General features: G+C 38.1%; 1 protein-coding gene across 1 annotated transcript in view; it reads left to right on the forward strand.

Moving 5' to 3' along the window:
• Positions 1-11,573, forward strand: part of MAP3K21 (mitogen-activated protein kinase kinase kinase 21) — a 40,115-nt gene extending 28,542 nt beyond the window's left edge. The window contains exons 6-10 of the mRNA XM_058801470.1: positions 1,117-1,239; positions 4,336-4,486; positions 5,508-5,602; positions 7,036-7,821; positions 8,436-11,573. Of these exons, the coding sequence (XP_058657453.1) occupies positions 1,117-1,239; positions 4,336-4,486; positions 5,508-5,602; positions 7,036-7,821; positions 8,436-8,860 (1,580 nt within the window). The 3' untranslated portion in view covers positions 8,861-11,573. The remainder of the gene's footprint in view (positions 1-1,116; positions 1,240-4,335; positions 4,487-5,507; positions 5,603-7,035; positions 7,822-8,435) is intronic.
• Positions 11,574-26,277: the final 14,704 nt, after the last annotated feature.

A 26,277-nucleotide genomic window follows, 5' to 3' on the forward strand; every position in this document is an offset into this window, starting at 1 on the left:
TTCTGAGGGGCTGGTTTAGAGGTGCCTTTTTAATGTTACCACCAGATAGCACTTCACAAACTCATGGTCTCACCAATGGTTGGAAAGCCTTCATCCTGGGGTTGGTGGGCTTCCTTTCAGTAGCTTCCAGGTCAAGACTGACAATTTATTACAAATGCATTAAGAACTTGATGTTGTGTTAACACAAGTCTGACCAAATTGTACCTATCTGGCAGCTGGAAAGACACCAAGAGGGCAGTAATATTTAGAGTACTATTTCAGCACTAGTGAAATATTTTTCCTTACTTTAAAAATAAGAGCAAATAAGATAAAAGCCACCCTACAGCCTCCCAGGCAAACATGGTACATTTATGGGTTTTAGTGATATTTTTGCTGGATTGCAAGCTTCAATTGAATATTTGATCCTTTGTTTCCAGTTCTGCTTGTATTTAAATTGAAGCAGTGATAAAATAAATATTTTCATTCAGAATAGCAGTTAGTTCCTTGTTACCAAGAGCATCCAGATGAACTTGTCCTTGAGACAATTGTATTCTATGAATAGTGTACAATATAATTGCATTGATGATGGATATTAGAGTGGCATGTTAAGGTTAATTTCATAAATTTTTTCCTTCTCAATATTTGTTGTTCTTTTTTTACTGCTTTGCTATAAATATTTGTAATTCTGTAGTTTACTGTCATGATTTTCTGACATGAATAAATGTGACTTTTTGTTACTGCTTTTTTATGATGTATATGAATTACATGCTAAAAAAATAAGGCAAATCTCATTGGAATGAGTATTGATTAATTTGTGATTAAATATTGATGGGCATTTTTTGCCCCTCTTGTGACAACCTAAAAGATTGAGTAACTTGGACCTACTTGGTGTGGTTCATGTTCTTGCAAGACTCTCACATGAAGATGTGAAGTGTTGCCTGTTTGACTCAAAATCTAAATTGTTACATTTAGAGTTTTCAATGTTTTTAATATGTATATCTCTTACCTGTATAAATAAATTACATATAATGAAGTCTAAATCATTATATAACTTTGCTTTAAGAAGTATAGCAGCATGGTCTTCTGAGAAGTGTTTTATTCAGAACATTAAAACTGATTTGTTTTGCTCTCTTACAGATTTCCAGCACAAAATAACAGTGCAGGCATCCCCCAATCTGGATAAGAGGAGGAGTTTAAACAGTAACAGCTCTAGTCCATCAAGTAGCCCCACAATAATTCCTCGTCTTCGAGCTATACAATGTAAGTCTCCACTAATTTGATCAACAGAGAGTGTTCCATATACATACTGAAATGCTGGAGTAGTATCAGATTCCTGGCAGATTTCTGTCTGATTTCCACATCCCTTGATTGGTTCTAACAGTTGCAACTTCTTTGAAAGGAGGGATAATCTTGCTAAAACGCTAAATAATTTTCAGTAATTCAAAATGATTGTGAATGCTTTAAATTGTATCTTTACTTAATTACTTTGGCAATCAATTTGTAAAGTGGGATAAAACAATGACAAATCAAAAATTATGACAAAAGGCAAAGCATTACATTTAGAACCCAAGTAAGATGGAAAACAAAAGATTCAGAGAGTAAGGGAGTCTTGTAAGATGGAAAGATCAAAGAATGAGCCAATAACCCAACTTTCTTATGTCAAAAAGAGAATCAAGCTTTAAACAGGTATAATCCAGAAGAAATCTTGCTTTAGGTTTTCTGAAGATAGGAAAAAGACACAAAAAAAATTGTGGGTACATTTGTAGGTCTACATTATTGTGTATACTGATAACAGAAAGTAAGGTATGTTCATGCTCACATAGTGGAGGTACCAGAAATGTCATCATGTTTTTACAGGGAAGCATATTTGGGAATGACATATACACAGATAAAACAGTTCCTACAGGATTCACTGATTGGATTTGTACTGTCTGATCTATTGTGCAATGTAGATTGTCTAAATATCCATATTCAGAGGAATGCCTTAAGCTTCTCTCTCTATGAAATCAGTGGAACCTGTTCCAGCTGATTGCTTATGGATGTTGGCTATCTTCTTTGGCAAGCACGGTCACCTGTGAGGGAGATTACTTCAGAATCTGCTTTGAGGAGAAGGGGAAATCAGAATGCATGAGGATTTTTTCCATATGTTCTGTAGCTACTCTGTAAAGATTGATTGAATTTTAGACCAGCTTGGCACTTTGTTTTAAGTTTGGATAGAAATCAGATCTCTCATCTGCTTTGCAACACCTCTGCCTTATGACATCCCTTAATGTCTAAAGGGGAGCAGTGATGTCTTCTCTGGCACTTCAGTATTTGTTTGAGCTGCAGTGGATACAGTTGGCAACGCTGTGGATAAAGGAGAGAGATGGACAAACCCTGTCTTGCTTTTTATAATGAAAATCTGAGATGGAGGGAAAATCAACTGGAGTCTTTTTCTGATATTAGCTGACAGAGTGTTGTCAATAGTTTCCTGTGCTCAAAATGTGGAGAGTTTTTCTGGTTGTTGGTTGGCTGGCTTTGGTTTTTGCCAAAAGGTAAAGAAAGCTTATATAAAATTATGACATTTTACTAAGAAAAGCCTATCTCATTTTATCTTTGATTCTTCTTGCTCTGTGAGGACATGCTTGGAAATGAAGCAAATGTCAGGTATTGGCATGGTTCTGAAAACCTGAGTTTTCTGTGTTTGTTTTCTTAATTGCATAGCCTTGTGTAAGCTATTGCAGTGCCACTCCTTGCATGTGTGCTAAGTACCACTGAGGGGTTTTTTTTCTTTTTTATTTGAGCAGGCATTTGTATTCATAGGGCTTGAACACGCAGGACAACATAAAGGCTCTCATTCAAAAGAAGTACCTGTATGCTTCTGGGTTTGGATCCTTAGGTTTTTATCTAAAAGCTTATCAGATATCTCAGGAGGATCTAGCTGAAAAAATTTAGCTTCCACACCCATCTGCACCTGTGCAAAATAAATTCCCTTTCCCACAATCATGTTTTATCTTGATTTAACTTCAAAGTGTCTTTGTTTCAAGATGACTTGCTCAAATACAGGTGATTTGAACAGGCATATGTAAGAACTGGTTACTTGACTGCTGTGCTTTGTCTTGAGCAAGTCTAGCTTTCAAATCTAAACATTGGGTTAAAAGAAGAATCCAGTTAATTTCTTATTAAAACAAATTCTGCTGATTTTGAAAGGAATTTTGGAGGGAGAAGGAAAACCACTAAGGTACATATTCCAAAGGAACGTGGTTGAAAATGAGAATGTAAGGTAGGCAAGTGTAGTGCCACTCTACAGTGTGAGCTTTGCTGGCAAGGTGCATGGTGAGGAAGGAGCAGAATCTGTACAGTGAAGTAACAGCAGAACCATGGGCATGTAAATGCCCCCTCATTTATCATGCTGTTGTAACTGGCCATGTTGTTTTTCTCCTAGGTCTCTCCATCATATCTGTTAGCATGCCATCATGATTCCAAGCTAATGCTTCAGTTAGTCAGGGGCACGTGAAAATCTACCCTCGCAGGTGGGGACCTAGAAAGAGGAGCCTTTAAACCCTACCATGAAAACCCATCATTGGAAGATGCTTAATGCCTTTATAGATCCAGGCTTTATGACCCAAAGATAAAAATATGAGGGAAACAGTTCTGTTGCTGAAATCAATTTGACTAAGATCTCTACTACATTCTCTTAATTTTTCCTCAGTGATTCCAAAAACAGATACACACACAGCTAATGGCCGAAGAAACAGTGTATATGTGTACCAGCAAGATGTAGATATCACAAGTGAATATGAACTTCCCTGTGGGGTTATGAAAAAAGGCAAGATTTTGTTGTTTTCCAAGGTGCTGGTTATGTTTAATTTATCAGCTGAGACAGTGACAGACTAAGCATTTAATGGAGGTTAGACACTTTAAAGTATAATTTGTTTTGGTGTAGGGAGAAAGAAAATGTTAATCATAGTCACAACTGGAATATTTGTTTCTTTTGATACCAGTTGTCCACAGAATATATTTTATTCATTGAACTTAAGTGCTCAGTCTAATTCACTTGTCTGAATTACCTAAATATAAGGTTCTCAGTTAAGGGAAGCATGGAAAATGTGATTGCTTTGCTGCTTTATCTTTGATCTGGGTCTCTCATAAGCTCATATGTTACTTTTCTTTCTTGCTTGCTCCTCTTTTTGGATCAGTGAAGTTTGTGTGGTGCTTTTAGTAACAAAAAAAAAAATCACATTTTTTTTTCTACTTCTGTGTTACTGTGTCAAAATGGTTTTGCAGTGCAGAAGATACTTTGTTCTGTCAAAATATTTTGGGTTTAGAGATAGTATTTATGTGTGTGGGTTTTCTGTTTTTAAATCCAATCTCCAGTAACTTCAGATGAAAGCAACAGAACTTGGGGAAGGAGCACAACATATCACCAAGAAGAGTTTGAAGATGTGAAGAGAAATTTTAAAAAGAAAGGTTGTACATGGGGACCAAGTTCAGTTCAAACAAAGGATCGTGCAGATTGTAAGGACAAGTATGTCTACTACATTTTGGTATTTTGATAATACTAAAGCCTTCTTGGAGGCATAGGTAGTGAGTGGAAAAAAGTTCTGCTGTGTCTAGTTACAGCAAGAATTCTTGCCTTTTATATAATTCAGAAATTACACTACTGATGAGTAGCTCCCCCACATAACTTTGAGAATAAAGCACCTACTTATGTTAAAGTTTTATTGATTCTTGTCTATTACCCTTTATCTCTGTTTTTTTGAGATTTTGAACATACTGGGATGCTGAGCTACCAGTGCATACCAGACATTCATGGCCCGTCTTTTTTGCCCTTCCTCACATTATTTTGAGGAATTGCAAGCATGGCCCCCACTGGGTACTTCCAGCATGATTAAGTAAGACTGACTGATTTGGCATATGTGAGGCACAGTTCACACCAGCAAAATCCTTTGTGCTGACAAGCAGAGGGTGAAAAGGTTATGAAAATCAGCTGGACAGCTTTACTAACAGATTATGTTTTACAATGGCTCAAAACCAGAGATAATAAGAATACTTTTCTTTATTTCTCTAGTATAGTGCCATTATTTATAGTGCCATTCTTTATTTTTCTTGGTAGGGATATCCAGTCAGTTACCTGTGTCAGGAGTTGGTTCCAGATGGTCAGTTGGAACTGGCTTTATATTATTTTTGTTTGTTTAAAAGTTACTATAGTTTATTAAACTTCCAATATTCACATCATTTCTTTGAGACAATGAAACTATTGTTTCACACAGGTTTTCACAAACCCCTGTTGTTCAATAGGTAACAAAGTCCCATTTTTCATTTGCTTTCTTTTTAGAAATGAATTTTTTATCATTGAAAGAATGCCTGACATTAGGACTTGTTTACATTTATAATCATATGATTCAGTGCTACTCCATCTTCTTTTACCATTGGAAAGGTTTTCCAGTTATGTACTGCAGGTTTATAATTTGAATAGAAAGTAATTTTCTCCCAAAGTTTATGTGAGCATGGTATCTGTAATCTCAAAGTGACTATTGTTATTGCAGAGTAAGACCCCTTTCAGATGGCAGCAACCCTTGGTCAACTGTTTTAATGAAAAATCAGAAGGGTGTGCCCTTAGCTTCACTATTTGTGGACCAAGGTAAGAGCTGTTTTTGAAAAAGTGAAAGTAGCCATATAATACTATTAAGATCACATTCAATGTTATAAATTGTATTGTTTGAATTCCTTAAAGGATTATGCAGAATATTACAGGAAAAATCATGCTGCCAACCATTTTCCTCTGCAAAGAAACCCTGTATTTACATCAATAGCAACTAAGAAATACACATAGTCTGTGAACAGAACCATACAGAGATTTTTTCCATGTTTTTGAGTTGCAGGCTACTCTGTATATGAGGTCTGCAGTCACCACTTTTTTGTTTCTTTTAAAGAGAACCTAAATCAGTAATTGTCTTGACATTTAAATAATCATTGATGACATTGTTGTTGCAAAAATGCATCATTTTTTAAAAACCTATAAGCCCTGATATATTCCCACATATTAGTTCCCTGGTTTTTTAAATGAGACCTGTTACCTAAATTTTCAAGACAGAAATGTAGATTTTAAATCTTAAAGTGTTTTAAACAACATGATGCTACTTACAGGTAAAATCACAAGGAAAAATATACTTGATCCCTTTAGGATCAGGAGCATAATAGCTGCATGTTGCTTTTTATGACCATTGCTATAATGGGCCATGATGAAAAATATTCATAATAATTTTAACGTTTGCACACCCTTTTTCTATACTATGGATTCTCTTATCTGAGAAAATTAAGTTACCAGTATCAGCAAAAAAGCCTGTGATATAACTTGGTGTCCATACCAGTAGCTGGATTCATGCCATCTGCAAGAGGAAATAGTAAGCTGCTTGGACACTGCTGGAAAAAGGCACTTTAGTCTTCATGTATAGTGGTAGGGGTATAAATCAAGGCTTCACAAATACTAATTTTATAGATTTATTAGGTTACCACTGTAACCCTGCACACAAAGTTATCATACTTCAATTTCAAATACTTTTGTGTTTATTCTCTAACATTCAGTTGTTTATAGTAGAATAACACATGCGAGTCAAATGACACCTCCTTTTTATATGTCATTAGGTGTAAGATGTCAAATTTACTTTTTACTCCAGACCACCATGACCTAATGAATTAATTGGAAAAATTTCTAATAACTGACTGGATTTTGGAACTCAGCTGAGTTGAAAGAACTTTAAAGAATATGTTCCAGATCTTATCTGCCAGTTTGTGTATAGTAAATTACTTCTCTGTAATCCATACACCCAAATATTTTCTGTGTTGTTTAAAAAGCATTATCAAAGTGTTGCAAACACCAAGAGGTATAGGCGTAGGATGTGTTTCTGAAACTCAAAAGGTGAGTCTGAGCTTCTGACAACATCTAAATGGATTGTAGAGTATCCTTCAAGGTTAATATTGTGCATTTTAAAGGAAATAATGATGTACATATGTAGGCACGCAATAGCTAAACAGTTGAATTGCTGTCTTAAAGAATACTGTGGTGTTTTCCAGGTTCCTGTACTGATAAGAAACTTACCCCTGAAGGTTTGGACAGTAAAAGACCAAAGCCAATTAAGTTGCCCAATCAGGCCTATATTAATCTACCTCTTTGGAAAGATGATCAGGGAGAGAACACAGTAGAACACGAGAGCTTTGAAGAAGGAACCTCAGCTAGTTCTACCAACAGTACTCCTCAAATGACACCTACCAACAGTCTGAGCAGGACACTGCACAAAAAGAAGACTGATTCAGTGCTGTATGGGTGCGCTGTCCTCCTTGCATCTGTTGCTCTGGGCTTAGATATCAGAGAGCTGAACAAATCACAAGGTCCAGATGAACTCTTGCCTAAAGATGAGAGGAAGAAGCGTGATGGAATATTTCAGCGTGCTTCAAAATTCCGCAGGAGTGCCAGCCCTACACGACTGCAGTACAAGAAAGAGGAAACAAGTGTTCCATCCCTAAATCCAGCCTCAGATACTGTGAATCTTCTCTCTATGCCCTCCATTTCTACGAAATGCCTGCTTCAGCCTGATAGTGAAGATGCTTTTGTAAGCACTGTGCTTGGTGATTGTGGTCAATGTAGTTCCATGGACAGCTTTTCATCCCAAACTTCTGAAAGTAAGAGAGAACAAAGGATACAGCTGGCTCCTAACATAGTTTCAACACAATTGAAAAATCAGCCTTTTAGTCTTGGTCTGAAACAAGAGTCTCAAATTGTGCCAAAAGATTCCTCCACAAAGTTAAGTATGTTTGGTCACAGACGAACCTTATCAGATGGGAGCCATTTTCAGACCACAGGTAGGTAATTAAGAACTTTCAAGAATCTTTAAGTTGAGATGATGATAAAAATTTAAGCATAAAATAATATCTTTAAATCTGGTTTACATTGAAATGGATCAGCTTATGATCAATGAGTTTTTGAAAGGAAGTTTTACATTTCAATACTGATATTCTGGAGTAGCTTAAATGTTATTCTTCATGATAATATATCAATAAATGAAGAATATCAATATTGAAGAATATCAATAAATGAATAAAAGAATATTGATAAATTATATTCTTCATGATATTCTGTGCATGTGTATTTTTTTTCAGAATAACTGGAGAAGTTCATGAGACTTTATTCCAGTATGAATATTCATCCAGTTATTGGGGATTTAGTGCTTTTTGTCTACATCTCTTTTGTAGCAATAAAAAATAAATTTGATTGCCGGTTGCAGTGAGTCTAGATGCAAACACATTACTTGAGCACCACTTGTCTAGTCTTAGGAGATTCTCTACAAAGTACAAACCTCACTAGCGGAAGAAAAGCCACTAGTGTTTATGGCAACCCAGTTTTACAAATGGCAAGGAATTCAAGAAGTCACGTTGTTTAAATGTGCATTTCTTTGTTTGGGCTTTCTTTCCCCTAGCTAATGGAGTTGCTTCAACCAATGATGTCTCCAGACTCCCTATCCTGTCAGTTCCTGGAACTCTGCCCTCCCCATCTTTTCAACAAAGAAGCAATCACTGTGGTGTTTCAAATGAAAAGCAAAGTGCTGTCAATACTATCTCAAGGCCTAGACCTTCTTCTCTAAGAAGTAAAATCGATGCATGGCAGATTATTCCACGTATTATTAAACCAAACTCTAAAGACTCTGAATGTTCAGAGGGCAATGTACATCCAGATGTTAACTTCTTGCCAAATACTGAGGAAAGAACTAACTGCCACATGCCCTCATTACTTGATATTGATGTGGAAGGTCAAAACAGAGACTGCACTGTGCCTTTATGCAGAATGAAGAGCAAAACTTGTCGACCATCGATATATGAACTGGAGAGAGAGTTTCTGTCCTGAGTGCCTTTCATTTTAAAAATGTTTTCTTCATAAAGGGGAACAAATGAAATGAAAAATTAAGTCCTTGTCTAACACTTTGTGCTGCTGTTTTCTGATGTACTGTGACAAATAGTACCAAAATTATTAAAATGGGCAGCTAATTAAGTGTAGTAGGTGCCTTTTTCAAATGTTGTTAGGAATCCAAGCTAGTAACTCTAAAAGCACAATGCTGCAAAATCATGTTTTAGGTGAACTTCATAAGTATATTTTCAATGATTAAAATAAAATGCCCATCTCCCTCTGCCGTGTCACGGAAGTTTTCTTTAGGTTTGAGAGGTTTTGCTAGAAATTTAACTTTCACACATTAAAAGAAGGAATGACGCACAGAGCAAAGTTGTGTTCTGTCAAGAAGAGTTTCACCTAAGAAGTGGTGGTCTGCAGCTTGCCTCTGTGGTTTGTAGGTACAGGGAGAGGGACAAGGGGTTTGAGGTGCAGGTATAGAAGGTTCTGTTCACTCCTCATTAAGGAAGTGGTTGCTTGCAGGCATTTGATACTGAAATTGGTTAAGAACCAGGAGCTGAATTTGGAGTTTTTACCCTTGGTTTTTGTGAGAACTTTCTTAGTTTCTCCAGAAAGTTACACTGCTTGTATAAACATTTCAGTTTCAGCCACCATATCGATTTGAGAGGGTAAACTTCAGTATTGCTATTGGAGTAAAGATATTTGACATACTTTGTAATGTGAACAACATTCCTTGTAGGTAAGGATACACTGGAACGTAAATATTTGTACTCTTAACCTTTTGAAGACTACAGTGTTTGCACTGAAAGCAATATTCTTGAGTTTGAATTTTTTGTTTGTGGTGAAGGGGTTTGCCCCCCTTGTTGTTTTTTAAACTGCTGCACCTTGTATTGAAGAAAGTTGGTGGGTTTTAAGGATAATTGGTTTTAAGTGAGCCAATGGTGCATTTTATTGCACTTAATTTTAAAACTGCTATATTTTAATATGAAATTTTTCAGTATAATCTCTGTAGCTTTTCTTCCTAAGGTACTACTGAGTGCCTGCTTACTGGAATCAAAGGACAGAAACAGATGTGCTTGACTGGTTTTCAGTGATAGAAAGTTTCCAGAAAATTGCCAGTAGTTAATTGTGGGGGGAGGAACATTTAGCTTTGATAACACTGGTAGTTTAATTTTTTACAGTATCACTAAGTGAATGATTAAATAAAACCAAATATACGGTATACTTTCTCTGAGGAAAGCATTTTTTAGAATTAAAGGAACATCCCTCATTTTCCAGTATTCGAAGTCTTAATTTTGCAGCTCATTTGACATTTAAATAGTTTTCATAAATAAAATTAGATAATGTTAGACTAAGTACACAGTGTTCCCATCTGAATGCTGTTTGTTAAGATTTGTGTTTAAATCTTTTCTTCTCCTTTACTCTGGGTTCTGGGAGTTTAGATAGAAGACACAGTTGCTTAAAGTTTCAAATCCAAGGGATTAAAAAAGAAAGTTTCTGTTCTAAGACTGTATGCACTGCAGTGTCCACCTTGAAGATGACATACAATTATACAAACAAAATCATGAAGGCATTATCACATGGAGCAGAACCCAGAAAATGTAATCTCCCACCTCTCAAAATGAAAACAGAAAATAATTTCCTTAAAGTGTTAGTTTACCAGAAGTAATAAAGACAGAACCACTAGTTGTCTTTTAATCTAAATGTTTGCAAAGCAGATTGTTACTGCATTTTCTTCAAACCTGTTTCTGTCACAGTATTCCTAGTTTTCTGTCAACATGATTCAAGTCACATACTGTTCTGTCTTCTGTTTCAACTTTAATTTCATCAGAACACCTTAATAGATTGTCTGTTCCAGTTTTAATACAAAATGTTTTTGTAAAATAAATTCAATAATCAAATATTAACTATAGATTAACAGCACGTTTACCTTCAAGGCTTAATTAGAATTTTTGAGCATTATGTATATTTCAACTCTTTCTTGATCAATTATTCCTGTGTGTAATACTGAGAGAAAAGGAGCTGATTGTATTACATGTTTCTGAAGAAAGTATCTCTATTTGGCTTTCTACAGGAAAATCTCAGGTGCTGAAGTATTTTGACTTGTAAACTTCTGTTAAGTTCTGTATTTTTAAGGTTTATATAATTTCAAGTGTTGAATTTTGCACCCTGTGTTTTTTAATCAATAGTATCAGCATAAAGAGCTCTTTGACCTATATTGTTTTCATTTATTATTGACTCATCTCTCTTGTAATTAAACAGATTTTTATTCCTGTTCAATGAACAATTTCCCGTAAGATTGGGACATATGATATGGCCAGCCCAGTGCATTCTAAGTAATTTAGGAGTTTGTATTCCATCTCTTATTCTTAGACAGTTTAGGCAAGCCATCTCAAATATTTCTCTGATGCAATGCAGTTTTTTTAAGCTATAGTCTGTAGTGCTTTATAATTGTCTTTATAGTTTAAAATTATAGGCCAGTCTTCAGTGTAATTAAAAAGAAAAAACAATTCTTTCAATCGTGGTTTCAGTCTGTAATTCACGTGTCACTAGAGAAATTTTCTGTAAAGGTACAGAAATCTGATATGCATTAAGTGACCTGTCTTGGTTAAAAGGATATTTATTTCAATGTAGGTTGATAGCCTGACCAAATAATAATTTATGTTGATTGTTTTAGCATAAAACTGAAGGTGCTTACACTACAAAGATTGAGATAAACACTTGATATACTGTTTTACAAAACCTGATGATTTAAATGTTTTTATTTAAAAAATAAATGTTTTGTAGCTACTGTATTGCAAAGTGACCTGAATTTTGTTGAAAAATACCTTTTAATGTTTTCTTAACATGTACAGACTTCTCTGGTGAGTAACCAGGAGCTATAGACTATGGCCAGCCTGTTCTTGGAAGATTGTAAGGTAATTGTTACTCTTAAGAATAAGAGTCCAGTACAGTAACATGAGCATTCCTGTAATATCTTGCACTTGATGTGGGCAGAAACATTTAGCATAAGTTTGTATTTTCCTTTGATGTGACCATAATATTCTTTTGATGCTTTTTACAATGTTGCCTGAGTGTCTTAGAGGAGATCAAGTAGTGGATATAAATAAACTCAGCATCAAGAATACAGGTAAGTAATAACATCCTTCTGTTGTGGGGTTTTTGTTGGGAGGGTCCATTAGTTCTTTGGGGGGTTTGGTACTTTGAGGTTTTTTGTTAGGTTTGTGGCGAAGGGGGGGTTTCAGGCAAATGAAGCCAGTATTTTCCTTATAATATTTTAAGATCTTTTCTGAACTTCACTCTTCCTTGATCATGTCATGGATGCATTAGGCCATTTTTCAGTCAGGAAAAGGAAGTATCTATTTGCACAGTGACATCAGGCAAGATACAGCGAAATTCAAATAGAAATATGTTGAATTGTATATTGAATTTGTTAGGTTGCAAGCCAAATCTTATAAAGACATGCCTGCACTCAGCTTGTAGTGAGACTGGCTGCGTAACAAGTATTTATGTGGCCTGTGAGTGTCAGTATGGAGCTCAGATTGTAAGCCAAGCTGCAGAGGCAGTTTATTTTATACACAGAGTTACAATGGTAATACTAAGATTTGTATACAAGTGTGAGGTAATGGAAAAGTGTAACCAGCCACTTTCTTTTTTAATGTAACTATTCACATCACTATGGTGTATGCACTATGAGGAGCTAAAGAGAGACTAATACATTTTTTATGCAGTTGGTGGTGCTTAAGATTGCAGTATTAGGTATTCTAAATAAGGTCCTGAGTCCTTGCCAGGATGTAGTGGCATTCTTCCTGAACAAACCAAATATGAGTCATTTATCCCAATGCTAACATTGGGATAAATCCAACATGCTTGATATAGATAGTCTGATAACATAGTTTCTTTAACCAAAATAAGTGCTTTTTCATCTAGTAAGTTGGAGAATGGAATACAGAGCTATGCAGGTAGGATGTTTTTACTTTTTATTTCACAGAATCACAGGGTCATTTAGGTTGGAAAAGAGCTCTGGAGATGAAAGAGTCTAAGTCCCTCTGATAGAGCAGGCTGTCCAAGACCATGTCCATTGAAGGTCTAGGTATCTCCATGGATGGAGACTCCACAGCTTCTCTGGGCAATCTCTTCCAGTGTTTGACCATCCTTACAGTAAAAACATTTGCTCATATTCAGATTGAATTTCCTGTTAATTGAGATTTTTGGGTTGTTTTCGTTTTTGCTTGTTTGCTTTTTGTTTTGTTTTTTTTTTTTTTTTGTTTGTGCCCATTGCCTCTCATCCTGTTGCTGGACACTGCTGAGAAGGGCTATCATCTCTCTTTACCCCACTGTCAGGTATTTATAAACAGTGATAATAAGATCCTCCTGGACTCTTCTCCAGACCCAGCTCTCTCAGCCTTTTTACAGATGCATATCCTTTGCCAGTCTTTGTGGTGCTGCACTGGATTTGTTTTACTAAGTCTGTATCTTTCTTGTCCTGGGGAGCCCAGAACTGGACACAGCATTCCAGGTGTGGCCTCACCAGTGCTGGGTAGGATGACCTCCATCAGTCTGCTGGCACCATAACTAATGCAGAGAGCTGTTGGCTGCCTGCTGTGAGGACACACTGCTGGCTTCTGCTCAGCTTCTTGTCCATCAGGATTCTCAGGTCATTTTCTGCAAAGCCAGTTCCCTGATGGTCCCCAGTGTGTACTGCTGTGTGGGCTTGTTCCTCCCCAAGTGCATTTCGGCTTCATGAGATTTCTCTGAGCACAGTTTTCCAGCCTGTTCAGGTCTCTCTGAATGGCAGCACAACTATCTGGTGCATCAGCCACTCCTGCTGTTTTAAATTGTCTGTGTATTGCTAAGAAAACACTCTGTCCCAACAACAGGGTTGGTAATGGAGGTGTTAAACCTTATCAGCTCTTGTATCAACCCCTGGGGTACTCCACCACTGACATTTAAGCAAGTTATAATTAAAACCATCTTATATTTTATTCGTACAATCTAAAATATTTTTCCTAAGTGATTTTGGTAATTGCAATTATTCAAATACTTTTTTTTCTTTCCTTTTCAAAAGTAAAGACGTAATGGCCATTCTCAACTCTAGGCCTTATTGAATTGCTTCAGTAGTTGAGATTTGGCATCATTATGGCTTGAGTTCAATGCTGCTTGAACAGCTCAAATCTGTTCAAAATATTTGCAATTTGCTTTAGAAGCAAAGTTACCAATTCACCCCAGGTGACCAAACTAGTCAAATTTCAGTCAGGTGTCACATTTGGTGTTACTTCTTTGAGCAGTCATTAATATGAAGTCTCATTCTCTGTACCACTGCTAAGTGGACTTTTAAAAAACATTTGTGTTACATTTGAGAACGTCAGTCTTCCCTCCCACCACACAAAGTGTGCAGTTACAGGATCTGACAACTTCAATCTCTTACAGCTGCTGAAGACATTGATGAGTACTCTGGTCTCTGAAGGGGAGGCAGAGAGGCCACAGATGAGAACTCCTCGGAAGCAGAACACTGCTAGTGCTTCTCCAAAGAAAGGTGCCCAGGGCAGTCATTCCTACTGTAGGTGCTGAGTTCTTCCCATTCCAGAAAATTTGCACACGTGCTGTTGGGTTCCTGCCAGCTTCAGATACACCTAGATAAGATCTTTGGTGTAACACTAGTCACCATGAACGGACTAGTCATCTGAGGGCTTGCCAGTCCTTATGAAAGCAGGTGGAAGTCTGCAAATTTGGGCTAAAGGAGAAGATAAACAATAGGACTGTTCATTCTGCTCACTGTTTTGCAAATCACTTGCATAATTCAAAAGTTTCTAAACTCACTTTTACGGCAGAGGGAATTAGGCAATAATATTTTACAAAGCCTTTATACTCTCTGCTGCCTTCCAGACCAAATGTAACATTTGTGCCTTGTGCTAGATGCCATTTATTCTGCCTGGTAAATGCTGTCAGTGGTTGGGAGGATTTTATTTCCAAGCCCAATAGAGGTAGTTGTGCTAAGAAGCAAGTGAATCAAACATCAGGTGTATCTGCCAGCAGTCTAGGTAAGGGAAAGACACATACTAGACACATATTGTCCAGTCACTTAAGTTGTATTGAGCTCCTGGGAGTGCTGGAGAGCTTGCAGGCTATTTCCAGGGACAGGGTATTCACCCAGAGGGAATCCACTGCTGTTCCAGAAGTGGCCTTCACATGGTTGTATGCCTTTTTGACTCTGTCATTAGGGATATGAGTGTGTCTGCTTCAGTGCATGTGCCACATGAAATAGTTAAGACAGAAGTAACAGTGATTCTATCATTCCTTTATCACACTTTGATCAAAATATTCATTTTTCTCACTGTAGAACCCCAGAAATTATTGACATTGATGGCTCCACTCTTGATAGTCAAAATTCTCACCACCAAGGCCCTGATTCCTTCTTATTTGTGATGCAGCTGCTTGATGGCTGGCTTCTGGGCTAAGATACCAGCATCTGAGCTTACCCACCAGAAATACTTGTTGGACAGATACTTGTGAGCAAGGGAGTACCCTTGTCTCACTTATTGTACCTCAAATTTAACCCACCAAAAGCATATCTTCTAGGTGCCTTTTCAGGTTTGGATGGTTTTTACTGTGCTGGTTCTCTGGTTAAGGAAATTCTATTGGTGTATTATGAAGAAAACCTGTACTGTCACCATCTACAGCTAGAAGGTGCAAAGAACAGATACTATCTAAAGCATATTAAGAGTGTCATAGTATGGAGTTATCAAGCTTGATCACTTTACCAAGTTAGGGAAACTCTACAGAATGAATATGTATATTCTGCAGGCCTGCAGAGCTACCATGAGGTTCTCTTTCCACAGCTGTGCAGTATATTTAGAGGAAAAGTGTGCCTATCACCAATTTGTATTTTTTAAACAGAGTTCTGAATCCCTTAGAGAAGGTCAGGGGCACTCATAGTGTTTGCATATTGTGTGCTTGTAGATACTGAAAGCAAAGAGAGATACTCTTAGAGCTGCAAATATGCTCCTAGAGCAGTTTTTCTCCCTTTACTTTAAAACCTTTTAACACTTTGAGGGTTTGCAAGGAAGAAGAATGGCAATGCTGTGTGTCAGGGAAGTCGAGGGGGTCTGGCTTATGTGTGCTCCAACAGATATACTGGAGGTAATTCTATGGTAAAAGTTTAGTATGAATATACATACAGCAAGTACTTTTCAAAAAGAGAAAATTACCCCAGCTTTTGTGTACAATGATTGTAGTACTTTTTTTGAAAAATGTTAATTTTTGTGGTACCTAATGAATTTTTTTGAATACCTGTGGAAGTCAGGAAAGAATGAGGCTGGGTTACAGTTGAAAAGAAGCTCAAGTATAGAAGTTTCATCTTTATTTCAGCCTTTTCCATATAGTCCTATTTAAGTTTATCTTACTGTTAACACTGAAAAAAATCCCAGAGATCCTGTAGTCTACAAAAGCCTTCATGTGAAATAAAGTACTTAAAAATAGCAGTTCAGGCCTGACCATGTGAAGCAGTGAGATGCAGGTACTATAAGCATCTAATTCTTGTAATTCAAGCCAGTTAGCTTTTTCTCACTGGAAAGGAAGTCGGAGGATCAAAAGTGAAGAGTGTTGGTTCAGCATGGTGTAAGAGATGGCAACAAGTTGGGTGTTAGTGTTGATGATGGGAGGGAAGGAAGACTGTGGAGGGATCTGGACAGGGCCAAGGACAATTGTATGAAGTTCCTCAACACCAGGTGCTGCGTCCTGCCCTTGAAGCACATTTCTCTCACACTGGATTTGTTTGAAGTCATACTTTGGGTCCAAAGTTTCTAATTTATTTTCCCCATTTATTTCTCAGCCTATATTCAAGTCCTTCAGGCACTGAAATCTAGTTTTTTCAGTTTGGGGAAGGGAGATTGAGGAGTGTCCCCATTTCAGATAAGTTCACAGATTTTGTTCAAAACCTGTAGTTCTTGTATTTTGGACTACTGAGCAAGCACATGAATCTCTGATAAGAAAAGCAACATTTCCATCAGTTTCCCATATTTAATAAGCCTTGGCCTTTATGATTTGTATCCTGATCATGATACTTCTCATATAATATAATAATTTACTTACAGTCTTGTTCAGTGTATTAAGACTTTTTGTTCTTCCTCATTTTTACTGTGGTTTTATACAAACACGTAAAACTAGTCTAATTCACTTCTCACTCATTGCTTTGTTGTTACCATATTTATAAATACATCTGTCCTCATTTTAGGCCAATGTCCAGGTTGCCTTATTATTTTCCTGTGTGCCTTTCTCAACTGCCCCATTCAATCCTTATATAAAATCATCCTCATTAGGGTAAGAAATCCATTTGCTACATTGAATCTTTGTCCAATAGCTTGTCTAGGTTGGTTTGTCCTCAGAGGTGTCCAATATCAAAGAGTTAAAACCACTATATCTATGTGTTATCAGTTCAGTGACCTTTCCCATGCCACTTTCAACAATAATTAACAGTGGTTTTTCAAGGAAGATTTTTAAAAGTTTGCCTATGTAATTGTATTGAATCGATGCAGCTAGTTTAGCTCATGTTTGAGGTTGTAAAAGTCAAGTACTTTAGGAGTTCTACAAATTGTTTAAAGTCCAGTTAGATCTAAGCTTCTGAAAACTTTTGCTTACCTTTGAATGAAGTAAATACTATCTTATTACTTTGGGATGTTTTAGTATTTCATCTTGAAAATGCAACACTGAACAGCATCTTCTAAAATGGTTTTACTTTTCTGCAGTTTTCAGTGCAATGAGTTCAGCAGGAAAATTTTAGCTGCAGGCAGTACAAACTGGAGATCACACCCTGGTTCCAGGGCAAGTTTGGCTTTTGATCTTGGACAAGTCACTGAATTTCTCTTTGCTTACACTGTGGCACTGGTCTGTAAGATGAGCACAAGGACTTCATCCTTTTTTGTAAAGCACTTTCAGAGCTGTGATCAAAGGCACCACGTTTCAGCAGTAAACAACAGCTGCAGCGGTAAATGCCTTGACTTCACACACAAAGGGGAGCTCTAACTCAGCTTGGGAACTGAATACACCACAGCTGTACATACTTTTCTTTCACAGCACAGGTTTCTCACAAGTTAAACTTTAACTTTGGCAAGGAAAAATTCCAGTCACAACTGGTTGCGATGATTTAGCCAGTAAGTGCCACATTAGGGAAATAATTACACAAAGTTTAGTGTTTGTTTTTGGTTGGGTTGGTTGGGGTTTTTTTTAAGATTCTCATGATTGGTCAAAGCTATTACAGCTTAGGATTGATTTCCTGGTTCATGCAACAAATTTTGTCTCATTGTTCTCTCCCACCCTGAATTCATTAGGATACTAGGTATTTTCCTTTGTCTGGCTGAAAGGATCCTATTTCAACCACTTTTGATTAATACTACTCTTACAAAACTGCATTAATTGGTTGCTCCCCATTTATGGGAGTGGGCAGCAAATGTGCAAATGATGTTACAGTTTATTGCCTCAAATGTCAGGATAAGTTCACCTTTTTCACTGAAGCATTATCTCTTGGAACAGCTCCATCTTTACCCTGGAGAAGGGATTTAATAAATTAATGTGAAGCATAAGGATGAGAGAGGAGAAGTGTTACTTCATCATCTAGATTTAGGTTATGCAGAAATAAGTACCTGCTGTGAACTGGAAGAGCAAGGTCTGAATGGATCTCTGGAGGCTCAGGCAATGGTACAGAAAGCCTTGGCTCACAACTGAGCTGCGGAAGTCGAGTGCCTGGAGCTGCACCATAAATCTCATCTCCCAAAAGCACAGATCCTGCAGCAGCACACTGCAGAGGGAGAGAGTCTGTTACTGCCAGCATTCATCACCACAGTATCTCTGTGCTTTAAGGGTATAAATATGAGATAAGTCAATAAGCTTGAAAGAATGTATGGTTTGAAGCCTCCAGCTTCAAATTCCAGAGGTAAGCAGTTGGTGGAAGAACAGCGTGGTAGCACCGTGCCGTGCCAAGTTTCGGCTCATTAAACAAGCAGAAATGCAATTCTCTGCCCTTAAAGCTAACCACCTATAGGAGCTGACTTTTCTACAAAGTCTCTACTGATTAATAGTCAGCCTTTTGTTTACCTTTACTTTTTTGATCATGCAGCCTATTGTGTTGCTGTGGCTGTAACCTGCTGCTGTGTTTGTACACAAATGGTGGGGCAGTCACAGCCAGTCCCTTTTGTGTCACTGATACATTGTTTGCATTTAGAAGGGACTAAATTGCTGGTCCACAATACTTTTTTGACAAAAGAAAAGCAAAACTGCCAAAGCCCAAATTGTTGTCAAAGTATGTGTTTGATAGCCAGTTTATCCTTGGTTCATCTCTGACATCCCAACAATTTCCTATCACTGAGAAATTATAAGCCTATTTATACAGGAAGGGGAGTCTTAAAGGTACACCTTGTGTTTACCTGAGTTTCATGTGTCTCCTTGGAGTTTTTACATTTAAAGTGATTTTCCTGTTTTTGGAGTATTTTGAAGTTATAGATGGCAAAAACTCTGAGTCTTTTTACCTGGGACGGTGTAATTCCAAAGAGGAATCCACTTCAAGAGAACATATTTAGGGTAGAATGCTGAAAAACAATTTCTTAACCTCACCCTTTTCTTAAGGCTAGAAGCAAGCACTCAAATCATGGCCAGACTTCAACATATTTTTAGCTCTGTACTGGTTACAGAAAAAGACACTTCTTGTTTCTCTGAATTACTTCAGAGAGTTGATAGCTGAGCCATTGTACACATTGCAGTGTACAACCAATTACATTTCAGCAATAACTGCAGTTGTTCCTCGGTACCCTCTCCCTTGTGTTTGTCGTAGGATTTTAAACATTGTCGTAAATGCCTTTGGAGGGAGTTCTGGAAGCCTAAGATTTTCTGTGTTTAATGATGTTTCAGTTGATTATTCCTTGGTATGCTAGATATGCTCATTTTGGTAGATGAGGATGCTGGTTTTCTTAGGACCTACTGTAAGGAACTTTCATATGTAATTTGAATCATGTGGTTGAGAAATAATAAGTGAAAAGTGATATCTTACAAAGCCATGAACTTAAAATTGACTGCTAACAGATACAACATTTGCCCACTGGTACTTCGTGCAATAGATTAACTTGCTGGGAGATTAAAAGGGAAATCAAGATGAATCTGCTCTACTTGGTGAACCTTGGAGACTGTCCAAATTATGACAACTGCAGTTGCTGGGATGCGGAAGTGCTAGGGGTTTGCTGTGGGGAAGAAAGGCAGCAGTCATCTTTTGGTACCCAAGGCAACAAATAGAAGCAATTTCTGCCTCCTCCCCCCGCCCCATACCAATAGTGAGTATAGCAACAGAATTTGCTTTTTATTCAAATATAAATATTCAAGACCTGTTTGCCCCTGCTGATTAGAGGCAAAATTGAACTTTAACCCATTCAATTCTCAGAGCCAGTTAAACTCCTTATTCGTTCAGTAATCATGGCATGTGCCCAATGCCAAATTCCTCTGCTGCTTACAGTGATGAAATTGGGAACAGCAACATCAGCTGAGGAAAAAAGTTGTCTTTGCACCTGGAAAAGTAAGGATTGTAGAAAGCTGAACCTTATGCTCCAGTTAATTACTGGAGCATTGGACTGTCAGGTAGAAATCCTGACAGGAAAGTAATCTATTTAGAATTGCGTGCAATGATGTAGCAAAACCAAAAGCAGATAAAGAAAATCAGTGTTCCTTCACCGAGCATGATTAATAGGCATGATTATGTGTATGCAGCAATCCAGCAGAATTATTAATTAACTCACATTTGCAAGTGGCATAATTAAGGAGGATAAAATTCCATTACAAACATAGGAGAACTCATTGGAGTTCTCCTTTGAGAAAAAAATGGTTTTTTTCATTTGTCATTTAAAACACATAATGGTATCTACCTGCTTCTTCAGTATGGTATGATAGGATTACCTGGGGGGCTCTATATTTGAGTGCCCTTCACTGCAATCACAGCTGACTGAACTAGTAAGCTTGTGGTTTGGGGGGCAGTTGAAGGATGACCAAAGCCCTGGAATTATACAGGGTGTGGAGGTTGCAAACAAATTGGCTGGGCAAGAATTGCCAAGAATTGAATGGATGGAGATCCCACATGAGGGGGTGAGACCCTACCAATCCAGAGCAGAAGCTGGAAGGCCCCATGCTCACTGTACAGAAGGGGATGGCGTATGGGGTGGTGCTGCCCCAAGGGACCTGGGAGTCTGTCTCTGGAGCAGAGGGAAAAAGGGGTCACACATGAGCCTGGGTCAAGGGTCCAGCTTCTTTCCCTGACTAAGGGAACTGTGCTGTGTCAGCATGGTGGATATATATTACTACTAACCTTGTTTTTCAGCTATATGTCTAAGGCTCCAGGAAGAAGGAGAGGCCAAATTTTCCCGTTGTGCTGCTTTAATTCCCTTTTTAAGCTTTGTCAAAGCATAAATAATTTTGTTGAGAAGTTCACTAAAGTGTAAGATACCAGACCCTAAATGCATGTTGCATAAATGTTTCTGGGGATGAATTGGTGTGGAAGCTCTTATTTATAATATCTTTAAACTCCATCTTAAGGAAGAGATGGAGTCTCTATTTTAGTTTTTTTTAAATAAAAAAAATTAATAAAAAAATAGAATTGCTACAGATGTAGCCTTGCAGCTCTAAAAAGGGCCTTTTAGTGGCTTTTATAGCTGCATAAAAATCTCTAGTTTCCTTGAAGCTCCAGTGCTGTGCTTGAGCTTTTGAGGGGAAATGAAACAAATAATTAAGGTGAAAAGCTTGGCAGTTTTGCTGGAGCTGTGTATATATAAAAAAAGTTGGGACTTGAATCCTGAGAAATTATTATAAACCATTTACCAAACCTCCATGTCTCTTGTCAAAGCTAATGAGACACTTTTCCTTGCAGCATCTGGCTGTTTTGTTTTAGTCTGCCAGTTTGGTTGGGGGGGCCGGAGGTCTCTCTTCTCTGAAAGAAAGCAAGTGGGGAAAGACTGGAAGATAAAGGATTTCAGAGCAAGTAAACTGTGTAGATTCCTTCCTCAGATGTTAAGTCGAAATATATGAAAGAAAAAGAAAAAAAAACCAAACCAAAACAAAACACCCCTGGGACCCATTCAAATGATCAGGTAAGTAGCTTGCACTTACTATTTCTCATCAGAAGAGGCTTGGCTCACTTAAATCTGTTCCTATAGGCAAAAGCTGGAAGTACCTGCAAGTAGCATGGTTTCATGCCGAAAAAAAAATGCTTTTTGACAATGTTGCAGACTATTTTCCCTATTTTAAGAATACCTGTGATACAGTCAATTGCTTGTACTTTTCTAAGATTGTCAGCAGCAAGTCCTGGTACAGAAAAAGAGAGAAAGCAAGGAATTGCAGTGTGTTGCTGGACAAGCTTAACACTGCGAGATGTGAGGTTTGGGCTCGAATTTGCGGTGTTTGCGGCAGAAGTTACGCTCAATAGAATGACGGCAAATTCTTTTCGAACGGGAGGTCAGACGGCGCCCTCAGGAGCCCTGCGGCCCGCATGTGCCACCACATGTGCCACCAAATGTGCCACCAGATGTCACCAGCGCCCGCCGGCCCGGCGACACCGGGGCACTCGGCCTGGCTGGGAAACGTGGAGGGAAAACGTGTGGGCCGGGGAGGGGGCTTGGTGTTTATCTACATGTTATAAATAAAGTTGGCTTTCGTAGGCAGAGTTATGAATTGTTAATAATGTAATTTTATTCTGAATTGTTAATAATGTTATTTTATTCTGAATTGTTAATTAATGTACAAGATTGTTATGCCTAATTTATGTAATAAATTATGGCGTTCAATGTACTGTAATATGAGTGTGTGCCCACTGAGGGGGGGAGGGCGCGGTGAAGTCTGAGTGAGGGAATTTTCTAGAAAAGTTACCTCATGAGATGATAACATTAATATAGACTGGGATTGAAAGACTTGCCAGCCAATGGGGCCTCAGAATTCCAGAATGATTGGCCAGGAATTGTCACAGACATGTTTTATGAAAAATTCTTTCCTTAGGATTTTTTCTCCTGAGAAGCTGAGAGGCCTCAGGAACAAAATGTAAACAATGGTTATCTGTTGCTGTGGAATGCAACAGGTGGATCTGTGATTGGTCTCATGTGGTTGTTTCCAATTAATGGCCAATCACAGCCCAGCTGGCTTGGACTGTCTTGGTCAGTCACAAGCTTTTGTTATCATTCTTTTTCTATTCTTAGCTAACCTTCTGATGAAATCCTTTCTTCTATTCTTTTAGTATAGTTTAATATCATATATATCATAAAATAATAAATCAAGCCTTCTGAAACGTGGAGTCAACATTCTCGTCTCTTCCCTCATCCTGGGATCCCAGTGAACACCACCACAAGGAATCCCTCATCTTATGGACCAGCCAGCAACCAGAAAAGGGACCAGTCAACAAGTGGATTGAAAATGCCTCAATCCTGCACCTTTAAGAGACTTTAAAACCCCCGGTGCCAAGTACCTGACATCTTTCTATGGTACTTTGTGTCTGGAGAAGCATCTTGTTGCACAGAACTGCCAGTGTTACCTCTGGCTTGGTGCATAGGCCTTAAGCTTAGCTTGGGGCCTTGTCTTCTGTTGTTCTTGGTTTTAATAAGCAGGCACTTTTTCAAAATCGTCAGCCTCCTTTAATTTGTTTTTGCCTGTTTACTACACACAAGTAGGCAGGTAATGGATAAAAACCATGGCATTGCATGGAGTGAAAGCAACACACTTGTTTTGAGCGTTGCTCTGCGGTCAGACTCTGCCACGTGCTTTGTCGGCTCTTATGTTTCTTCGCTAAATCTTCCTCAGGACATTCACCAATTAAAAGTGGGATTGCCTGCATGCTTCTTGTGGGGATCCCAGTCGTCGGTTTTTCTGGGTCTGAGTTGAAGGCTCTTGAGATGGTATTTCATGTTCAGACTCAAGTGTTTATAATTTCTTATCAGTAAAACAGTCTCACTACTGTGAGTTCAGCAGCTTTTCATTAGAGAGCATAAAATGGCTAAAAATCTCTTGTTATAGGGTCTTTTAAGACTAAACTATCCAATTAAGAACTGACACCTAGATTATTTTCCCTTTTAACCCAATAACTGATCCCAAAGAGCCTGCAATGGAGATTCTTCTGCCCAATTACAAAATGCCACCCAAACCCAAGAAGAAGAAGGAAGAAAAAGCATGAAGAAGAAACCCCGGACAACACCCTGTGCCCTCCATCTTGCTTCCATCCACAACATACTAAAAATCCCAAAACCTAAATTTCTCACAAAGTGATACACCTACACTACTGTCTATAATCTATTTCACACTTTTATCGATTCTAGTCTATCTTGAAGTCTAGGAAACTTTCTCCATGAATGAGGGTCAAAGTCAGTGCTCCCCTGGGGGCCAGGACACCCCAGAGCAGACAGAGAAATATTCCCAGTGCTCTGGATTTCCACAGTTCTCATCATCCTTAATTGCACAGGTTCAAAAAACATTCACCCACTTTGCTGCTGCTGGTTTTTACTGCTGCTGTACTGCTGGCACTGATGGTGACACAGCCAGGGCAGGGAGCAAGAGTCAAAGCTCAGCAGAGAAGGGGAGGTCTCCTAAACAAGTTCATTTAGCCTTAGGTCCACATATTAACAGTGACTTGAGGAGATCCCATGAGATGTAATGATCTCAGTTTTGCAATTAGCTTCCCTTTGATTTAAAGAGAAGCAGTCTTAGGCTTAAGGGTAGTAAAGGGAGTTTAAATATGGACAGGAATATTAAATAAAAAAAATTTTTTTTGGAGTACCAAAAAGAGAGATGAAAATGGCAGGATTATTCTCTTTCAAAAATTTCATCATTTTCCTAAATTTTTTTTGTGAAAGTTTTTCTCTTCAGTCAAGGAGAAAGGTGTCATTTTGCTGAAGCCCCCTTTTGGAACACAAGAGATATGCATTTATTTCAACTTCTTTTATGTTATTTTGTGAGCAAGGATCAAGGAGGAGACTTAAATAGAGTATACAGGAGAGAAGAAACTTAACAAGGGTCTGTTGGAAGACAGTGCTGAGACCCCTTTCCCCCTTTTTTTAATGCCTTCATCTCCCAGCATAACTGGTTTGGATCACTGGTTTGTCTTCTAATATTTAGCTTCTCTTGAAGCAACAGGTGCTATTCTTTACTTCTTTTCCACTCTACCCACAGAAAATTATCCAAAATTATCCAATGTTACTATTGTGTTGCAAAACCAAGCTATGTGAGCTGCTTATCAGCACTTGTTACACCTTGCAGGTACCCTGTATGCCCTGGCTGTTCTCAAAGGGACATTCTTTTCTCTCTTTTGACTGTTGCTGATTTTCAGTCCTTTTCTAAGACTTTCACATTTGTTTCATTTTGTGGAGGCATTAGAAAAAAATATTCTTCTTCTGCATCCTAATTTCTAGAAGGAAGACAACACAGGTACTTCATGTAGATCATGACCCTAGCCTTGCTTTTTTTTTCCAGTGCTGAAGTTTCCCATGGGTTGACAGAGAAAACAGAGTACTGGCCAGTGCAGTAGATGACATGATTTTTCCTTTGTTTTTGCCTACCACTGTGACCTTCTTGTGTTTTTTGAAGCAGGTCAGCCTGTAGTGCCTCTGGCAGCACTTTTCTCTCACCCTTAAATTCACGCCAGCAATTAAAGAAAGCCATGGTGATATATTTGATAATATAACCAAAATTCCACAGCCACCCAATAAAATAAGTTTTAATTACTTTCTGCAACCATCTCATCTTTTATTATTGCTTCTGTAAATACATTCTATGTCATTTCTCATGCGTTAATTCTCATACACAGACAGTGCATGCCTTATGTTGTTTTTCCTGTGGTTCTTGAGGGCTTGAGATTGATCAGGTGCTCTTAGGAGCACGTCTGCCATCAGCAGCTAATGTTGCAGTTTGCACGGAGCAGACAAACCACACAGCTAAAGCTGAAAAAGACCAGTTTTATCAAGGTGTAATCCTTCTCTATGCAGCAGAATTGTCACTGTCAGTTTTTGCCAGAGCTGGTCTCCACTGAATGCGCCTGGGTGCAGCAACACTCGATTTCAGCAAGAATTCTGAGGGCATATGTTGCTCACACCCAAAGTTCATCATTTTCTTGCACACATACTGTGCCTTATGTTGCCTTCTGAGGTGTTTGTAGAAAACTTGCTGTGTCTTTTGGTGTAAATGTATGATGCAAGGATGAAAACTTCATTTTTAGGCTTTTAGAGCAAGAAAATCCCTTCTTTGGATGACATTCCAGCTCCTTCTCTCTGTATAAGGACATGGAGATGAGCAGAGGATGACAATTCCAGAGTGAATGTTCCTCCAGAGTTCACTGTGCCTGGATGCCTCTGTGTTTGTTGTATTGTTTTCAGTCTTTCTCCTAGCAATTTCATTTAGGTGACCTTCAAGTTATCTCT

This window comes from Ammospiza caudacuta, chromosome 3, assembly GCF_027887145.1.
Source record: "Ammospiza caudacuta isolate bAmmCau1 chromosome 3, bAmmCau1.pri, whole genome shotgun sequence".
In the NCBI taxonomy this organism is placed as follows: Eukaryota; Metazoa; Chordata; class Aves; order Passeriformes; family Passerellidae; genus Ammospiza; species Ammospiza caudacuta.